At 43.8% G+C, this 15,733-nt stretch overlaps 1 protein-coding gene across 1 annotated transcript in view; it reads left to right on the forward strand.

Annotated features, from left to right (window-relative positions):
- The first annotated feature begins 12,630 nt into the window (after positions 1–12,630).
- Positions 12,631–15,733, forward strand: part of sez6l (seizure related 6 homolog (mouse)-like) — a 184,540-nt gene continuing 181,437 nt past the window's right edge. Inside the window, exon 1 of the mRNA XM_015400958.1 lies at positions 12,631–12,882. Within this exon, the coding sequence (XP_015256444.1) occupies positions 12,792–12,882 (91 nt within the window). The 5' untranslated portion in view covers positions 12,631–12,791. The remainder of the gene's footprint in view (positions 12,883–15,733) is intronic.

The raw sequence follows: 15,733 nt of genomic DNA on the forward strand, positions 1-15,733 counted from the left end.
TTAGCCGCATTTATTAGAAAACACCAACCGTATGTTTGTATGTGGTGAATCTAGATAACTTTGCTGATCGTATGGCCTTGAGCCGGCGACATTTCGATTGAGTTTCTGCCCTATCACCTTGATGCTAGTGTATTGTACTAGCATGGGAGTTACGGGTAACGGAGGATCAGGGTTCGATCCCGGAGAGGGAGCCTGAGAAACGGCTACCACATCCAAGGAAGGCAGCAGGCGCGCAAATTACCCAATCCAGACAATGGGAGGTGGTGACGAAGAGTACCGGATGACTGAAGTAATTTTAGTCAGTCTGGAATGGAATCAATTTAAGCAATTGATTGAGTAACTACTGGAGGGCAAGTCTGGTGCCAGCAGCCGCGGTAATTCCAGCTCCAGTAGCGTGCCTCAAAGTTGCTGCGCTTAAAACGCTCGTAGTTGGATGAGAAACTACGCATCGGATAGTTATTATCTAGGCGAATGAGCTACATATTACGCATTACTGGGATGCTTTCAGCATTCAGTATGTATTGATATTAGTTTAACTAGTAATAACATATAACCGGTGTGTAGTAATTGCGTATGAGGATGACCATTGACCTTAAGTGTGTTGAAGGTCGTGTCTCATGGAATGTGCCTTGAGTAAATCAGAGTGCTCAAAGCAGGCGTGATGCCTGAATGTTGATAGCATGGAACGAACAAAAGTGTAGATGTGTATTGAACATGGTAGTTATTGTTTCGGCAGTATTCTACTACAATATACAACACCGACCGCCAATTACGGATGTTGGTTCCGTATTGGGGTACTGATTAAGAGGAGCGGTTGGGGGCATTGGTATTTGGCAGCGAGAGGTGAAATTCTTAGACCGGCGCAAGACGGACGAAAGCGAAAGCATTTGCCAAGAATGTTTTCATTAATCAAGAACGAAAGTCGGAGGTTCGAAGACGATCAGATACCGTCCTAGTTCTCACTGTAAACTATGCCGACCCGGGATTAGTCCAAAGCCTTAATAATACGGCTTGGGTTGGTCCCCCTGGGAAACCTTAAGTTTTTCGGTTGCGGGGGGAGTATGGTCGCAAGGCTGAAACTTAAAGGAATTGACGGAAGGGCACCACCAGGGGTGGAGCCTGCGGCTTAATTTGACTCAACACGGGAAACCTCACCCGGCCCGGACACGGAAAGGATTGACAGATTGATAGCTCTTTCTCGATTCTGTGGGTGGTGGTGCATGGCCGTTCTTAGTTCGTGAAGTGATTTGTCAGGTTAATTCCGGTAACGGACGAGATCACAGTCTCCATTTGACGAGCTGGAGTAATCGTAGATTGTCGATATTTGTAGCAATACAGGTGTCGGATTTATCTGCGTTGTTGGTAAGATGCAGGAGGTAGTGAAGTGATTGGTGGCATCTTCGGGTGTTGTCAGTTGCAACGCTATCGATTTTGCGTTTTCCCTCCAGTCAAACAGTGTTCAGCTTTTAGTTGTGCGCTGTATCATGGAGAGACAACGGTATATAATAAAAATCCGAGGAAGTGTGGCTATAACAGGTCTGTGATGCCCTTAGATGTTCTGGGCTGCACGCGCGCTACAATGGCGACGACAACGAGTGTCTGAATCGAAAGATTTGGGTAATCTTATAATCGTCGCCGTGATGGGGATTGACGTTTGTAATTACGTCATGAAAGAGGAATCCCTAGTACGTGCGATTCATTAAATCGCGCGGATTTAGTCCCTGCCCTTTGTACACACCGCCCGTCGCTACTACCGAGTGAATGGTGTCATAATGCCTTGGGAGCGGACATCGTTTGAGCCTTGTGTTCAATTTGATGCTGCGATCAGCGTAGAATGGCGCAATTTCGAGGAAGTAAAAGTCGTAACAAGGTTTCCGTAGGTGAACCTGCGGAAGGATCATTGATGTTTATAAACAATAACAATTGTGTTATTGAGCTTATATATACATTTTCACATAACACTTCTCGAATGATGAGAGACGATCGCAGAGCAGTCATCATTGTTATGTGATACGTTAAAAACCAAAGACGATCGTTGTATGTTGCGTACCAGATTGCGTTGACACTATATCGAGTCAGTTTAACATCGAGATTGTTAAGCATGTGGGTGTGGTGAATGATGTGAGCTGGTATGTTTTTATAGTTGTATAGCTGTTGTTTTAATGTTTGGGAAATTCGAATTGATAAAATTTATACAACCATTAACGGTGGATCACTCGGCTCGAGGTTCGATGAAGAACGTGGCAAAATGCGATAATTGATGCGATTCGCAAGCCTTGTGAGTCATCAAGTTTTTGAACGCAAATGGCGCGATAGGTTTAAGCCTATTGCATGTCTGGTTGAGGGTTGTATTTATGTACAAAAATACCATCATGTATTGTTTGGTATTTGGTATTGAACCAGAAATGATTCAACACCGAGATGGCTTTGAATGCAGAATGTAACTGAGTGTTATTCAATGTATTCTTAGCTTAAGTTTGTTAAACTTGAACGTTTGTTGACGTGTGTAGATTGTATCAGTATATTGTAGAGATACATTTTGTATATTGGTGCAATTGAGACGACAATGAATGAATTTTGTGTCTGCAACCTCAACTCAGGCAAGACAACGCCGTGAACTAAAGCATTTCAGTAACGGCAGGAAAAGAAAATAACAATGATTCCCTTAGTAACTGCGAGTGAAGTGGGAACAGCTCAACGTTGAAAGCTGCATTTTTAACGAAATGTCGCATTGTAACGTATAGACTTGTTATCGAGACAATTGTCAGCATTAAAGTCGTTATGAATAACGCACCATAGAGGGTGTTAGTCCCGTGTATGATGTTGATGCTATTGTTGTGAATAACAATGTCATAGAGTCGGATTGTTTGGGAATGCAGTCTAAAGTGGGTGGTAAACTCCATCTAAAGCTAAATATTACCTCGAGACCGATAGCGAACAAGTACCGCGAGGGAAAGTTGAAAAGCACTCTGAAAAGAAAGTGAAAAGTACGTGAAACCGTTAATGGGGAAGCGCACAATAGAATCAAAGTGATATATTGTTGATGTGCGTTATGTGCTAAAACACATACGTGGCAGTTATCAATATGTTACGCGCTGAGCTCGTTGCGAATCGATTGACAATGTGCATGAGTAGATGACCAAAGTGATGTCATTAGATATCATTTAATTATCTATCTGTACAATTGTTTTAAAATTGAATTGTGGCGTTGGTGAGTAGTTGCAGCATGAGTGTAGTGGAGGTTGGCAGTGTTAGTCGATTGGTTCAAAGAGCCAATGACGACACTGTTAAAGGAAGCTGCAGTTATGTTGTAGCGATCACAATAGTGGCTCACATATTCTCAGCGAGATATGCTATTGTACGACCCGTCTTGAAACACGGACCAAGGAGGCTAACGTATACGCGAGTCGAGGAGTGGAGAAACTCTTGGGCGTAATGAAAGTGAAACTTGTGAGATCTGGCAACGATTAAATGTTGTCAGCGCATCACAGACCGGTTGTAGGGTTGCCTGCGATTGAGTTTAGCGTATGCGATAGGACCCGAAAGATGGTGATCTATGCCTGAGTAGGGCGAATTCGTTTTAACCAACGATGGAGGCCCGTAAGCGGTTCTAACGTGCAAATTGATCGTTTAACTTGGGTATAGGGGCGAAAGACTAATCGAACCATCTAGTAGCTGGTTCCCTCCGAAATATCCCTCAGGATCGCCGAGACTTGTATTCTCAGTTTCATCGGGTAGAGCGAATGATTAGAGGAATCGGGGTTATTTTTGACCTCGACCTATTCTCAAACTATCAATCGGTGATACGGAGCATGATTACTTGAGTGAATCATGCTTGTTATGAATGAGTGAGTCTCGAGTGGGCCGTTTTTGGTAAGCAGAACTGGCGATGCGGGATGAACCGAGAGTCGGGTTAAGGTGCCAAAGTAGAGGCAAACGGACACCACAAAAGGAGTTGGTAAATGTTAACAATAGGTCTGTGGCCCTGAAAGTAGGCACCAGCTAAGAAGTGTGCAACAACTTACCTATCGAATTTACTGGCCCTGAAAATGGATGGCGCTTAGCCTCTCACCGATACCCGACCGTAGACGCGAGAAATGAGACGTCTATGGGTAGGAGGGTGTTGTGGTAGTTGCGAAGGTTGTACGTGAGTGCGACTGGAACTGCCACAAGTACAGATCTTGGTTTTAGTAGCAGCGCATAGAAGTGAGAACCTTCTAGGCCGAAGTGGAGAAGGGTTCCTTGTGAACAGCAGTTGGGCGAGGGTGAGTCGGTCCTAAGCGGCAGCTTACATGCTGAACAAAAGGAAACGTTCTACAATACGGCTCTTTTGACGTATTGTTGAAGTTTCAGTCCGCAAAAGGGAATCAGGTTAATATTCCTGAACCAATGGGTGCATATCACACAGTGTTGGGGCTAATTTGGTGCAAGCCAGATTGGTTCAGGTGCTGTGAGTAGAGCGGTAACGCAAACAAACTCGGATACATTGTTGGCAGTTCTGGGGAGAGTTATCTTTTCTGTTTAACCAGTTGAGTGAGCCTGGAATAGAGTCGCTCGGAGATAGGCTTAACAGCTGGGAAGAGCATCGCATTTTCGTGGTGTCCGGAGTGCTGCTAACGATTCGTAAAAATCCGGGGGCGTGGTTGATTGTCACCCTTGGCCGTACCCAGATCCGCATCAGGTCTCCAAGGTGAATAGCCTCTGGCTCTAGAATAATGTGGGTAAGGGAAGTCGGCAAAATAGATTCGTAACTTCGGGATAAGGATTGGCTCTAAGGATTGGGTTGGTTGGACTGTGTGTTTGTTGATAGAGCGCGTGATGTTGACTGGTGCGATACAACCAGCTGGTTCGTCCTGTTGGTTGTTTGCGTCGGTTGACGTTGCGATGTTCTGTCCAGGATGCAGTTTACAGTCGGCATGCATACTCTCGTAGTTTGTATGTTTGGCTGTCTCGCAATCAGCTAAAATCAATCAACTTAGAACTGTCACTGACTAGGGGAATCCGACTGTTTAATTAAAACAAAGCATTGCGATGGCTGGAAACGGTGTTGACGCAATGTGAATTCTGCCCAGTGCTCTGAATGTCAAAGTGTGGAGACACAACCAAGCGCGGGTAAACGGCGGGTGTAACTCTGACTCTCTTAAGGTAGCCAAATGCCTCGTCATCTAATTAGTGACGCGCATGAATGGATCAACGAGATTCCCACTGTCCCTACCTACCATCTAGCGAACAAACAGTCAAGGGAACGGGCTTGACTGAGACAGCGGGGAAAGAAGACCCTGTTGAGCTTGACTCTAGTTTGACATGGTGAGGAAACATGAGGGGTGTAGAATAGGTGGGAGAGTTGTGTAAGCAGCTCAAAGATGAAATACCACCACTCGCATCGTTTCTTCACTAAATCGGTGATAACGGATGTGCCCAATCGCAGGTGTGATCGTTATACTTTTGAACAATGCAGCTTGATGACTTTGTTATTAAGTTTGTATTGCANAACAACATGTCCTGTCTAACGTTTAGTGCCACCTCAGTGACGTTGCCACCATACACCTGGTTGATACATTTCTTGTACTCCCCAACCAGACTATTTTATAAAGGAATAAGTTTCTTGGATGAGAGACAAAACATCTTCTACTCACACGTTTACTCCAGTTGCCATATTTTATGCTTGCTTGAGACTCATTGACAATTGTTCAAGGACGACTATCAGCCCAAATGTACAACAACTTTCTGTTGCTCTCAATAGCAATGAGAATTCTTCTCAGTCCTGTTTTGTGCTGTAAATACTGTGACTATGCTGGAAAACTGTTGAAATGTTATGTTGCCAATTTTGAAAAGTTATATAGAACAGAAAACTTAGTCTACAATACCCATTGTCTCATACATTTAGCTGATGATGGCAGAAAATATGGGGCCTTGGACAATAGTTCATGTTTTCCCTTTGAAAATTATTTTTATTACTTTGGGACACTGAAGCTGTTGAAGCTATTCGTACAAGACCCCAAAACCCTCTCCAACAAATCGTCCAACATTTAGCTGAAAAGTCCATTCTGGGAGAAGATGTAAGACAGAATAAAGCTAAAATTCCACATTCATGTGGTCCAACTCTGCCAGACTTTCCTGCTTGAATGCAGTTCAGGCAGTACAGACATGAGGGAACTGTCATATCATGTTGCGTAGGAGATAACTGGTTTGATGTTTTGGGCAGAGTTGCTGTAATAAGAAATATAATCCAGTTGTAATCTGGGGCCATGTACACCGTGTGTCAATTTTATGAAAAACAAGACTGTTTTTGCAGATACCCTATCGATTCATCTGGTCTAGGAATCAGAACTGTGATGCAACTTTCTGACCATCTTTATGGTGTACCGATGACAAGGCTGACAAAAAAAACTTGTAGCCCTTCCTTTGCGGGACGGCCATGTTGTCTTTCCTCAGTTACATAACCACTAATTGACTTAATATGAATTTCCAGCATGTCCTTCAGCATCGTGGAATTCAGTGAAGAATCGACAGAGGGAAAGAAGTTGGTGGATATTATCCCATCATGCTGGTTTACAGATGAAAACAAGGTTTGATGCTTCTGACCAGCAGGCCTTGGTATAAATGTCACTAAAGCAGTAAAGCAACAACTACAGCCAGATGCTTCATGGAAGATGTGCGCGTGTCCTTGGAAACGCAGGTGACAAACATTTATTTGTATGAACATTTTGATAACGTGATCTTTAGATTTACAAATGTGTTAATACTTTTTTTACATTTCTTTTATAAAGACTACTATGGAGAAGCACGGCCAAAGCTTGCAAGGGCAGAAGTAACATCGGATCTTCAAACAGATAATGATATTGCAGAGAAGCGCCGTAGAAGATAGTGTGGAACAGTGACTTATGTCATATACAACTCTAAATCTTCTGTCTTCCTAGTTGTGATTTGAGCTGCTCTCAATTCCTTTACCCATTTGGTTCTACTTGCTTTTCTTTTCCTGCTTATCCTTCACCCTAACCCTAACCTGGGGGAGAAGGTGTAAATCTCGCGCCAGGCCGTACCCATATCCGCAGCAGGTCTCCAAGGTGAACAGCCTCTGGCATGTTGGAACAAGGGGGTTAAGGGAAGTCGGCAAGTCAGATCTGTAACTTTGGGATAAAGGGCTGGGTCGGTCGGGCTGGGGTGCAGAGCGGGGCTGGGCATGTGCCGCGGCTGGGGGAGCAGTCGCCCCGTAGCCCTCCTCTCTCCGCCGCCGGAAGCCCGGTGGGCGGCTCGTCTCGTGGCGGCTCGTGTCCGCTGCCCCTTCGGGCGTGGCGGCGCGGGTCTCCCGTGGGGCGGTGTCCGCCGCCCGCGTCAAAGGCGGGTCGGTGGAGGGGATGTGGTCGGCGGTGAAGGCGGCGACTCTGGACGTGCGCCGGAATGAATGTCAAAGTGAAGAAATTCAATGAAGTGGGAGTAACTATGAAACAGGGGTGATGTGACTAACCGGTTTGGCATTCGCAGGTGTGGCCAGTTATGGTTGGGTTGCTAACCTAACCTGTCTTCCACAGGTAGGCCAGTCATGATGAGGGATCGCTCCAACAAGAGAATGGGAGGAGAGGTGTCGAGCACTCCCAGAAGGAAGATTGTGCGGACAGAGGAACGGATCAGCTCTGCGGATGCGGTGGGGAGTAGGCCCATCACTGAACTAATCCTGAAAAGACTGGAGGGCATGATCAACGCGGTGGACGTCACTCCTGTGAGACACACACAAAGAGGACGGGTCAGGAGACGTATTCTTGGCTCCAATCCACCAAAGCCAGGCATGATTATGATGAATTATGTGAAGGAAAGCATGGTGGGAAACATATTATCAAGGACGTTAACGGTGGGTTTGAAAGTTCCATGGCAGCCAGAAAGATGCAAATTCTGCGAGGAGTCCATAATATCGGCATCACAAGCCACAATGCACTTGAGAAGAGCCCATAAGTGCAAGGAAATATCCTACATATGTATTTTTATTTTTATTTTATTTTTTATTTATCCTTTATTTAACCAGGTAATACCCATTGAGATTAAAAATCTCTTTTGCAAGGGAGACCTGGCCAAGATAGGCATCAAAATTACATCACATCATTACATACGTACAACACACACACATAAAAGCCAAGGAGTAGCAAGGAAAGGCTCGGGCAGGCGTCTGCACATGCAGCGAGATGCATGAGTAAACCCTCCGACATATCTATGGCGTACAACAAAACATGCACCCACTGTACCTCCACATTCAAGACCAAGAGAAGACTCTCTCAACACACAAGGAGAATGCACACAGCGGTATACTTTGGATTAAGGGAAGCGAAAGGAAAGTCATGTGTTAAGAGTGAGGATTAGGATGTTGAGGTATGTTCTCCGAAGGAGAAGACTGTGGAGTGGCATGATGGGATGAATGTTGGAAAGGTGTTACCCTCTCTTAAGGAGACGTTTCAGTCAACTCTTGGCAAAGCATGCGATGGAATATGGGGCCTTCACCCCCTTCACTCTACCAACAAGAAAATCAATATCATGAAAAGGGTGATCTGTAAGATGAATGGGACACTGAACAGTGGACAGATACGGAGGAAAAGGGTTGAAAGGAGAAACGCTATGGAGAGGCGAACCAAGGTTCAAAGATATAGACGGCTACAGAAATTATACAAAAAGGACAAGGCTAAGGTGGCGGCGTTAGTACTGGATCAAATGGAACAAGTCCGTTGAGAGATCCCAGTTGCACAAGTTGAAATAACATACAAAGGGATCTGGGAAGCGGAAGACGGATTCAAATCCCTGGGTGAATTTGGGTTGCTTCCCAGAGCGGAGAATGGATTCTTAGTAATGCCGATCACAAAGAATGAAGTCGTGGAGGCAAGGAATAGGATGAAATTGAACACAACATCCGGTCCGGATAAGGTACAAGTCAGTGCAATGAAGGTGTGGGATGCGGATGGCTCTCGGCTAGGGAACATATACAACGCAATGCTTTACGAGGGAAAAATGGCGACCTGCCTCAAGGGCAACAGAACAACCTTGTTACCAAAGAGCATGAGTGATGATAAGCTGAGGGATATCCGTTACTGGCGCCCAATTATGGTGGGCTCAGTACTGACTAGACTTATGTTGAACATACTTGCCAAAAGATTGGCAATGGCATGTAATCTCCACCATGCCCAGAAAGGTTTTGTGGAAGGGATGGGCTGTGGGAACAACCTCACTATCTTGGAAGGAATATTAAAGATGAGCAAAGCAAAGAACTCACCCATAAGGGTGGTGTTTTTTGATCAGTTCCACACAAACTCATTGAAGCGGTGCTGAGCGGCAGAGGAGTCGACGAAAGCATAAGGTCATTCATTCAAAAAACTAGAAGAGTACCTTCAGAATGTTGGACTTAATATTAACATCAAGAAATGTGGAGGGTTCATATGGAGCAAAAAGAGCATGCGGTCTCTAGCACTGAATGGTGGTAACCCTTGGAAGATCCATGGTGAAGAGCTTCCGGTAATTGGACCTGGAGACAGCTTTAAGTATCTGGGGGTCCATGTGAATCCATGCAGGGGCCTACTGCCACCAGACTTACCCAGCAAGGTGGAAGACATGCTGGACTGAATTTCCAAAGCTCCATTGAAGCCTTCACAAAGAGTCCACCTGTTGCAGGTATACGCCCTTCCCAGGGTGTTTTATGGAGCGGACATGGGGATGGTGGGTAATCGAGCCCTAGTGAAGGCCAACACTATGATCCGAACCAAGATCAAAAACTGGCTTCATCTGGATCCATCCACGATGAATGGCCTGATCTATGCTAGAAGACGAGATGGCGGGATGGGCATACCCAGGTTGCAATGCAATATCCCGATGACTCAATTGAGGAGAGTTCTAGGATTAAAGAGATCGGAGGATGAAACAACCCGGATTGTTGCTAATAAGATAATTTCACTCGAAATTATCAAAAACCTATGGCGCAGACACAGGGGTGAAGGCAGGAGAAAAGAAGTACCGGATTGGGACGGCGAGCCAAACCCAAAAACCATCTCGAGTAGGGCATAGAGAAAGATGGAACTACTCAGATGGAAAGCCCTCAGGTGTCAGGGCAGAGGTATTGGGTTTTTGAGAACGACCCCATAAGCAATGGATGGCTGACACTAGGGGTGGGTATTGCCAAAGAAGTCACGATTCGATTCGAATCACGATTCACAGGCCACGATGCGATTCTATCACGATGCATCACGATACTTGAATTATTGCGATGCATTGCAATATTTTCTCCTCCATGTTTTGTTTTTGAATGACTCGGCACAGTATCCCACGGCCGGAAATGCTTGTGACACAAGGCAGCGTGCGTCAACACATTTGCAGCGACATCTACTGGACTGGAAGTGGTATTGCACTTATTTTTGGCTGATGTTCGCCAACCATTCATGCAATTTTATTTATTCATTTTTTTAAATTAATAATCGATTCTTGGCATCAAGAATCGATGCAGTAGATCACGAAAATTAGAATCACGATGCATCATCATCACGATTATTTTGCACACCCCTAGCTGACACATAAGAAACCAATGACTGGGTCAGAGTATATTCTAGCCCTTAAATTCAGATCAAATATGGTGCAAACGCCTACAACCTTGAGTCGGTGGTCAAAGGACAAACCGTACAATGTGTGCAGACTGTGCAGGAAGGAAAGTGAAAATACAGTACACATAATTGGGAGATGCGATGTGCTCAAACCCAACAGGATGCATAACCACAATGTGGTATGTGACATGCCAGGGGCATTCGTATTGTGCCGCTAGAGGTGAAATTCTTGGACCGGCACAAGACGGACGAAAGCGAAAGCATTTGCCAACAAAGTTTTCATTAATCAAGAACGAAAGTTGGAGGTTCGAAGACGATCAGATACCGTCGTAGTTCCAACCATAAACGATGCCAACGATGCTGAGGGATTGTGGAGAGAGGCAGGGTCTAATGACAGTTCAGGGAGAAGTAGTGGAGGTAGGGTCTGAAACTAAATGAAGATTCAAGAATAAAATATTTTCTTGCTTTAAAACATCTACAGTGAGCAGAACCATCATATTAGGTGAATTTTGTGCCATTATTGTTGCAAGCAGAGAATATTTTAATTTTTCTCAATTTCCTTCCATTTGTTTAACTGTAATATTTTGCAAACTGGTTTTATATTTTCATTCAGATTTTTTTTTATTATTATTATCAAAGACTCTTTTTCAGATTGAGTTTTTCAATAAAATTTTTTTGCAATTTCTTTTTTCCAAATGATATTCAATTCTTACTTCCGGGGTGTGAATACTACATTCACATTCATTATGCACCAGTCAGAACTCATGCACACAGTGCAGCTATTGCACTTTGCAAAGATATGTTTCAGTTGACAAGACCTTTTTACAACCAGTACAATCCTTTCTTCTTTTGTGAGCAGCTGCTGATGGACTCCTACAAATAGAGACAACTCTAAAAGAAAAAAAAGTTTTTTTGAGAATTTTTTTTAGTTACTGAAGTCACAACTTAACTATAAGTATGCTTCATTTTCTAGGTGTCTGCAATCAAAAAAGTGCAGTCGGGAAAAGATTCTGTTCCACTCAGAACTGTCCAGTTAAAGCAAGTATGTGACTCAGAGTAAAACAATTTTGCATATCTGAGAAAATCAGCATCATATGGACTCTGGAAAAAAGAAAGCATTGATTTTCTTTATCTTTTTCTGCCCCCCTTCACCATATATCCATTTTTCAACAGGAAGGAACTGTGGCTATGGTCTCCTTTTGGAGGGAATGTGCCATACTTGACATCTCCTTGGGCGACAGAGTGACTTTGACTCATGTCAAATTCGATTCGAAGAACCACGTCCAGCTACAAAGCACAAACTACACCAAGTTAGAGGTATTGCATTTTTTCACTTCAAGGTTCAGTAATGAAAATAATGAAAAAGAAAATGTTTTTTTTTAAACTCTGATGATTTGCTCTAACTTCATGTTTTGTTATTTTCACAGAAACAGAAAGCTGTTGTGACCAAAATCAAGATTCTGGGAGCTATGGAAAAAGACTTTGCACCAGACATCACCGAGATTCTTCTTGAAGATGGAAGCATCTTGGAAATCGCTGGCAAACTCTTTGAGCCCTATGAGGACTCATTAAAAGANACCTCCATGCAGTACCTCTGTGGAACCCCTAGGGGTCGTGGACCCCCTGTTGAAGAACTCTGCCCTATATAACCATTCTATGAGCCCTTTAAGTTCGCTTATGCCTCCAGCCGGCCCTGCTCCTTGCGCTCAGTATAAATGAAGCTGCAGGGTATTCAGTCTTTCCAATATTAAAGTGACTGCAGTGGAATCCCACAGTGAAATATAACCAGCCTACTCAAACAGATTACCAGCTTAGGATGAGAAAAGCTCCCAACTCAACCCATCCATCCCCTCATCCCTCCTGCAGATCTTCACACCATTTCTATCTTATATAAGGGAGCCTTCACTGCAGCCTGACTCACACACACTGTAAAACAAAGTTTCATTATCATTAGGGTCACATTGTGTGTGACTGTCTGTGTGAGCGGGAGAGGGAGGGAGGGAGGGAGGCTTATGACTGAGAATGTGAGAGAGGACAACAGGGGAGGACAGATGGGAGGCAGAAAGCAGGAGGTGCTGCTTGCAGTCAGGAAGATGCTGCTGTGACATGCGGACCTAGTCTGACGCCAGCGGCTCTCCCTGAAAGCCTGACCGCAGACCCAGTGTGCTTTTTCTCCTTCCTCTCCCCGCCTCGCTGCTCTCCTCCGGTCCGGTTTGTGTCGCGATGCCTCCGGCCGCTCGCTCGCTCCCACTGCGCGGCTCCTTCCCTGCGGTTCTGTGGATGTGGCTGCTGTGGAGCAGCGTCTCAGCAGGAGGTAAGGAGCGCATCTCTTCCTCTTGCTTTCAGTTCTCACTGTTTTTATTTCACTTTTAACTCATCTGACGGAGAGCAGCTGGAGTTCAGTTTTTCTCAACTCGTTGTCTTTCTGTGTTTTTATTTCTGGGCTTCCCTGAGTCTGAAGCGGCGCTTTGAAGTCCCTGGAATAAACGCAGGTTATTTCCAGCATCTCACACCAACCACTGATTTTTATCTATTTATTTCTTCTTGGCACGGCAGTCCGGGCTGTGCGCGCGCGCTTCTTATGCCGAGCGGATCGGAGCCCACTCGTGTGCGTGGGAGCCTCGATCAGGGTGAATGCAGAGGAAGAGATCACCTGTCACTGGCGCTGCGGTTAGACTGTCAGTCTGAGCATCAGCTGGAGAAATAAACAATAGGAAGGAATGTTAGAATGAGAGAAGATCCAGGGAAGGAGAAGTGGATGTAAACAGATCAGCTTCCTCTCATTTGTTTGTTTGGATGGAGGTTGTTTTTGTTTTTTTGCTTTCTGGCACACGACCTTGCTGATGTGATGAGGGTTAAATTCATATTCCACATGTTTTAAAAGCTTTCATCTTTGATATTAATACACTAAAAAGAAAAAAAAGGATTTTGTTGATATCAACCAAAGCATAAAATGTTAATGTTTTAAAAAGCTCCCTCTGCTGAGCTCAGTCTGTCCCTCTGATCAAAAATAACTTCATACACTTTTGGTTTTGGCTCAGTTCTGGAGGAAAGCAGTAAGAAAAGTGTTTATTTGCTTTGTGATGCATGATCATGTTGCTGTTTGTTTTTATTCACTCGCTTCTTTCAGCAAGTTGACTTGATTTTCCTCCCCAATCAGAGTCAGAGAACTTATTCTACTCTGCTAGTTGCTGATGGACCTAAGGGGGGATTTACCAATGCAAGGCAGTTGCCTAGGGCCCCAAGTTCCTGGTTACCCCTATGTCATCAGAACGCCACCATATTGGATCAGTCTTTTTGCTGCACATGTTCAGAAAGGTCCAGACAGCAGCAAACCATTTGAAAACAAACAATACGAAGAACAGTGTTGCCAAGTTTGCGCTTTAGTTGCTATATTTGTTGACTTTTCAGACCCCTCTAGCACTTTGATTTCAAAAAAAGCACCTAGCACCAAATCTACTGCTTTTTTTCTGCTACTGGAGACTTTGGCGACAACATCTAAAAGCAGCGAACTCTGCTCTCCAGAGCGAGTAGATTGGTAACCCCGCTTCCTGCTCTCCTCTATCTTGTCTGCTGTCATGATTCATGCAGCTATTATTTAATCTAAATGAAAATTGGAGAACAGATAAGCAGATCAGGACTTGTCTAGTGAAAAGAAGGACTGGGTTATTTACTTTGGCCGTCGCCTTTTTGGAAACTCAGGAAGGTGTGGTCAGCTAAGTGGGCTTAGTGATTGTAAAAAATCTTTCATTCCTTTTGAGACAGCATGAAAAGTCAGCTGAGTACAAAACATAGATGGAAAAGAGCGGCAAAACCTAGAACAAATAATGGATGTCTATTCTATTCACATTTCTATGTCTGTATAATGGGTCTGTTTTATGTGTTGTCTTCTCAATCAGAGCCCCCCCTGCCTGTCTTTGCCAAGGGCCCAACATTTCCTAAATCCGCTCCTGGATGGACCATTAGTTGAATTCACGCATTAAGAATGTAGAGGCATAGGCAGGGCTGCTGGAAGTACTTTTGAACACTTTTTTTTTTTTTTTTTGGATAAAAGACTTATGAGCCTATAGGCCTATTTAAATTACAATAAAAATATCTAATTAATAAATTGAGATTCACTACTTTGCAAGGGTTTGATTTCAACTTTGGTATGGACACTATTGGTCTTAAGTTTGATTGGTCTGATGTCCGGAATTACTCAAGAATTACATTATTAACCTTTAACACGTTATATTTTAGTATGCTTACTATTTTTGGTGAGGGAAAAACATCATTTAAGTCTTTTTAACAAAATAAAATTGAGGCCGACCCTGATGTATATCTGGATGTGCATGCACAGGACGGATCATGCCTCCGGGACGATCAGGTAGTGGTAACGCTGCTTTTTTTATACATGACATGAGCACCGGAGAGCATTTTGCTCAAAGAAAAAAAAAATCAGTATTTCTTGCTACATTTAGTGGTTCTTATGCCTGCACAGCCTCAAAGGGTCGTCAAATAATGAAAAGAGTAATAGCAAAGAACTATTGATAAAAAGGAAACATTTTCTTTTCCAGTAGCTAAGAATCAGACTGTTTGATAGCTTACAGTCTTTGATTGTCCATTTTCCCAGCAGTCTGCAGAACTCCTGTCTGACTCAGACTATTAAGTTTTATAAAGAAAAAATAAGGTTTTTGTTGATAAAATGTATTATACTTCATTGGTTACTTACATTTCTCAAGTTCCACAAATCAAACCTCTCTCTCCTGCTTCTTTACAGAACGGCAATCAGCAACTTTCTCCAGTTTTAGCGAATATAATGTTTTTTTTTATATTTGGGACTAGTTTCACAGCCTAATATTAATTGTAATAACCGCAGCATTCTAATGTGAATACAATCTAAATTTTGTGCTCCAAGCCTGTACTCACATGCACGCACTCACACGCACACATTAGAAAATAGCCAATCAGGAAGAGATAAGGCAGAACTTAAGGCAAACAGTGCAGCACAGTTACAGTACATGCGCTGCTAAGTTAAAGGGACAGCAGAGACCGGGCAGGAAGTCGGACGCAGCAGCAGCAGCTACCAGGCAGCGAAGCTGCGAGAGGAAAAGAAGCAACTGCTGCAAAACTGCTTAATTTAAAATTATAATCATGTTATTCAGGGACAAGTAGGTCTGTTCAAT

This window comes from Cyprinodon variegatus, unplaced genomic scaffold (assembly GCF_000732505.1).
Source record: "Cyprinodon variegatus isolate N-32 unplaced genomic scaffold, C_variegatus-1.0 Scaffold1166, whole genome shotgun sequence".
Lineage (NCBI taxonomy): Eukaryota > Metazoa > Chordata > Actinopteri > Cyprinodontiformes > Cyprinodontidae > Cyprinodon > Cyprinodon variegatus.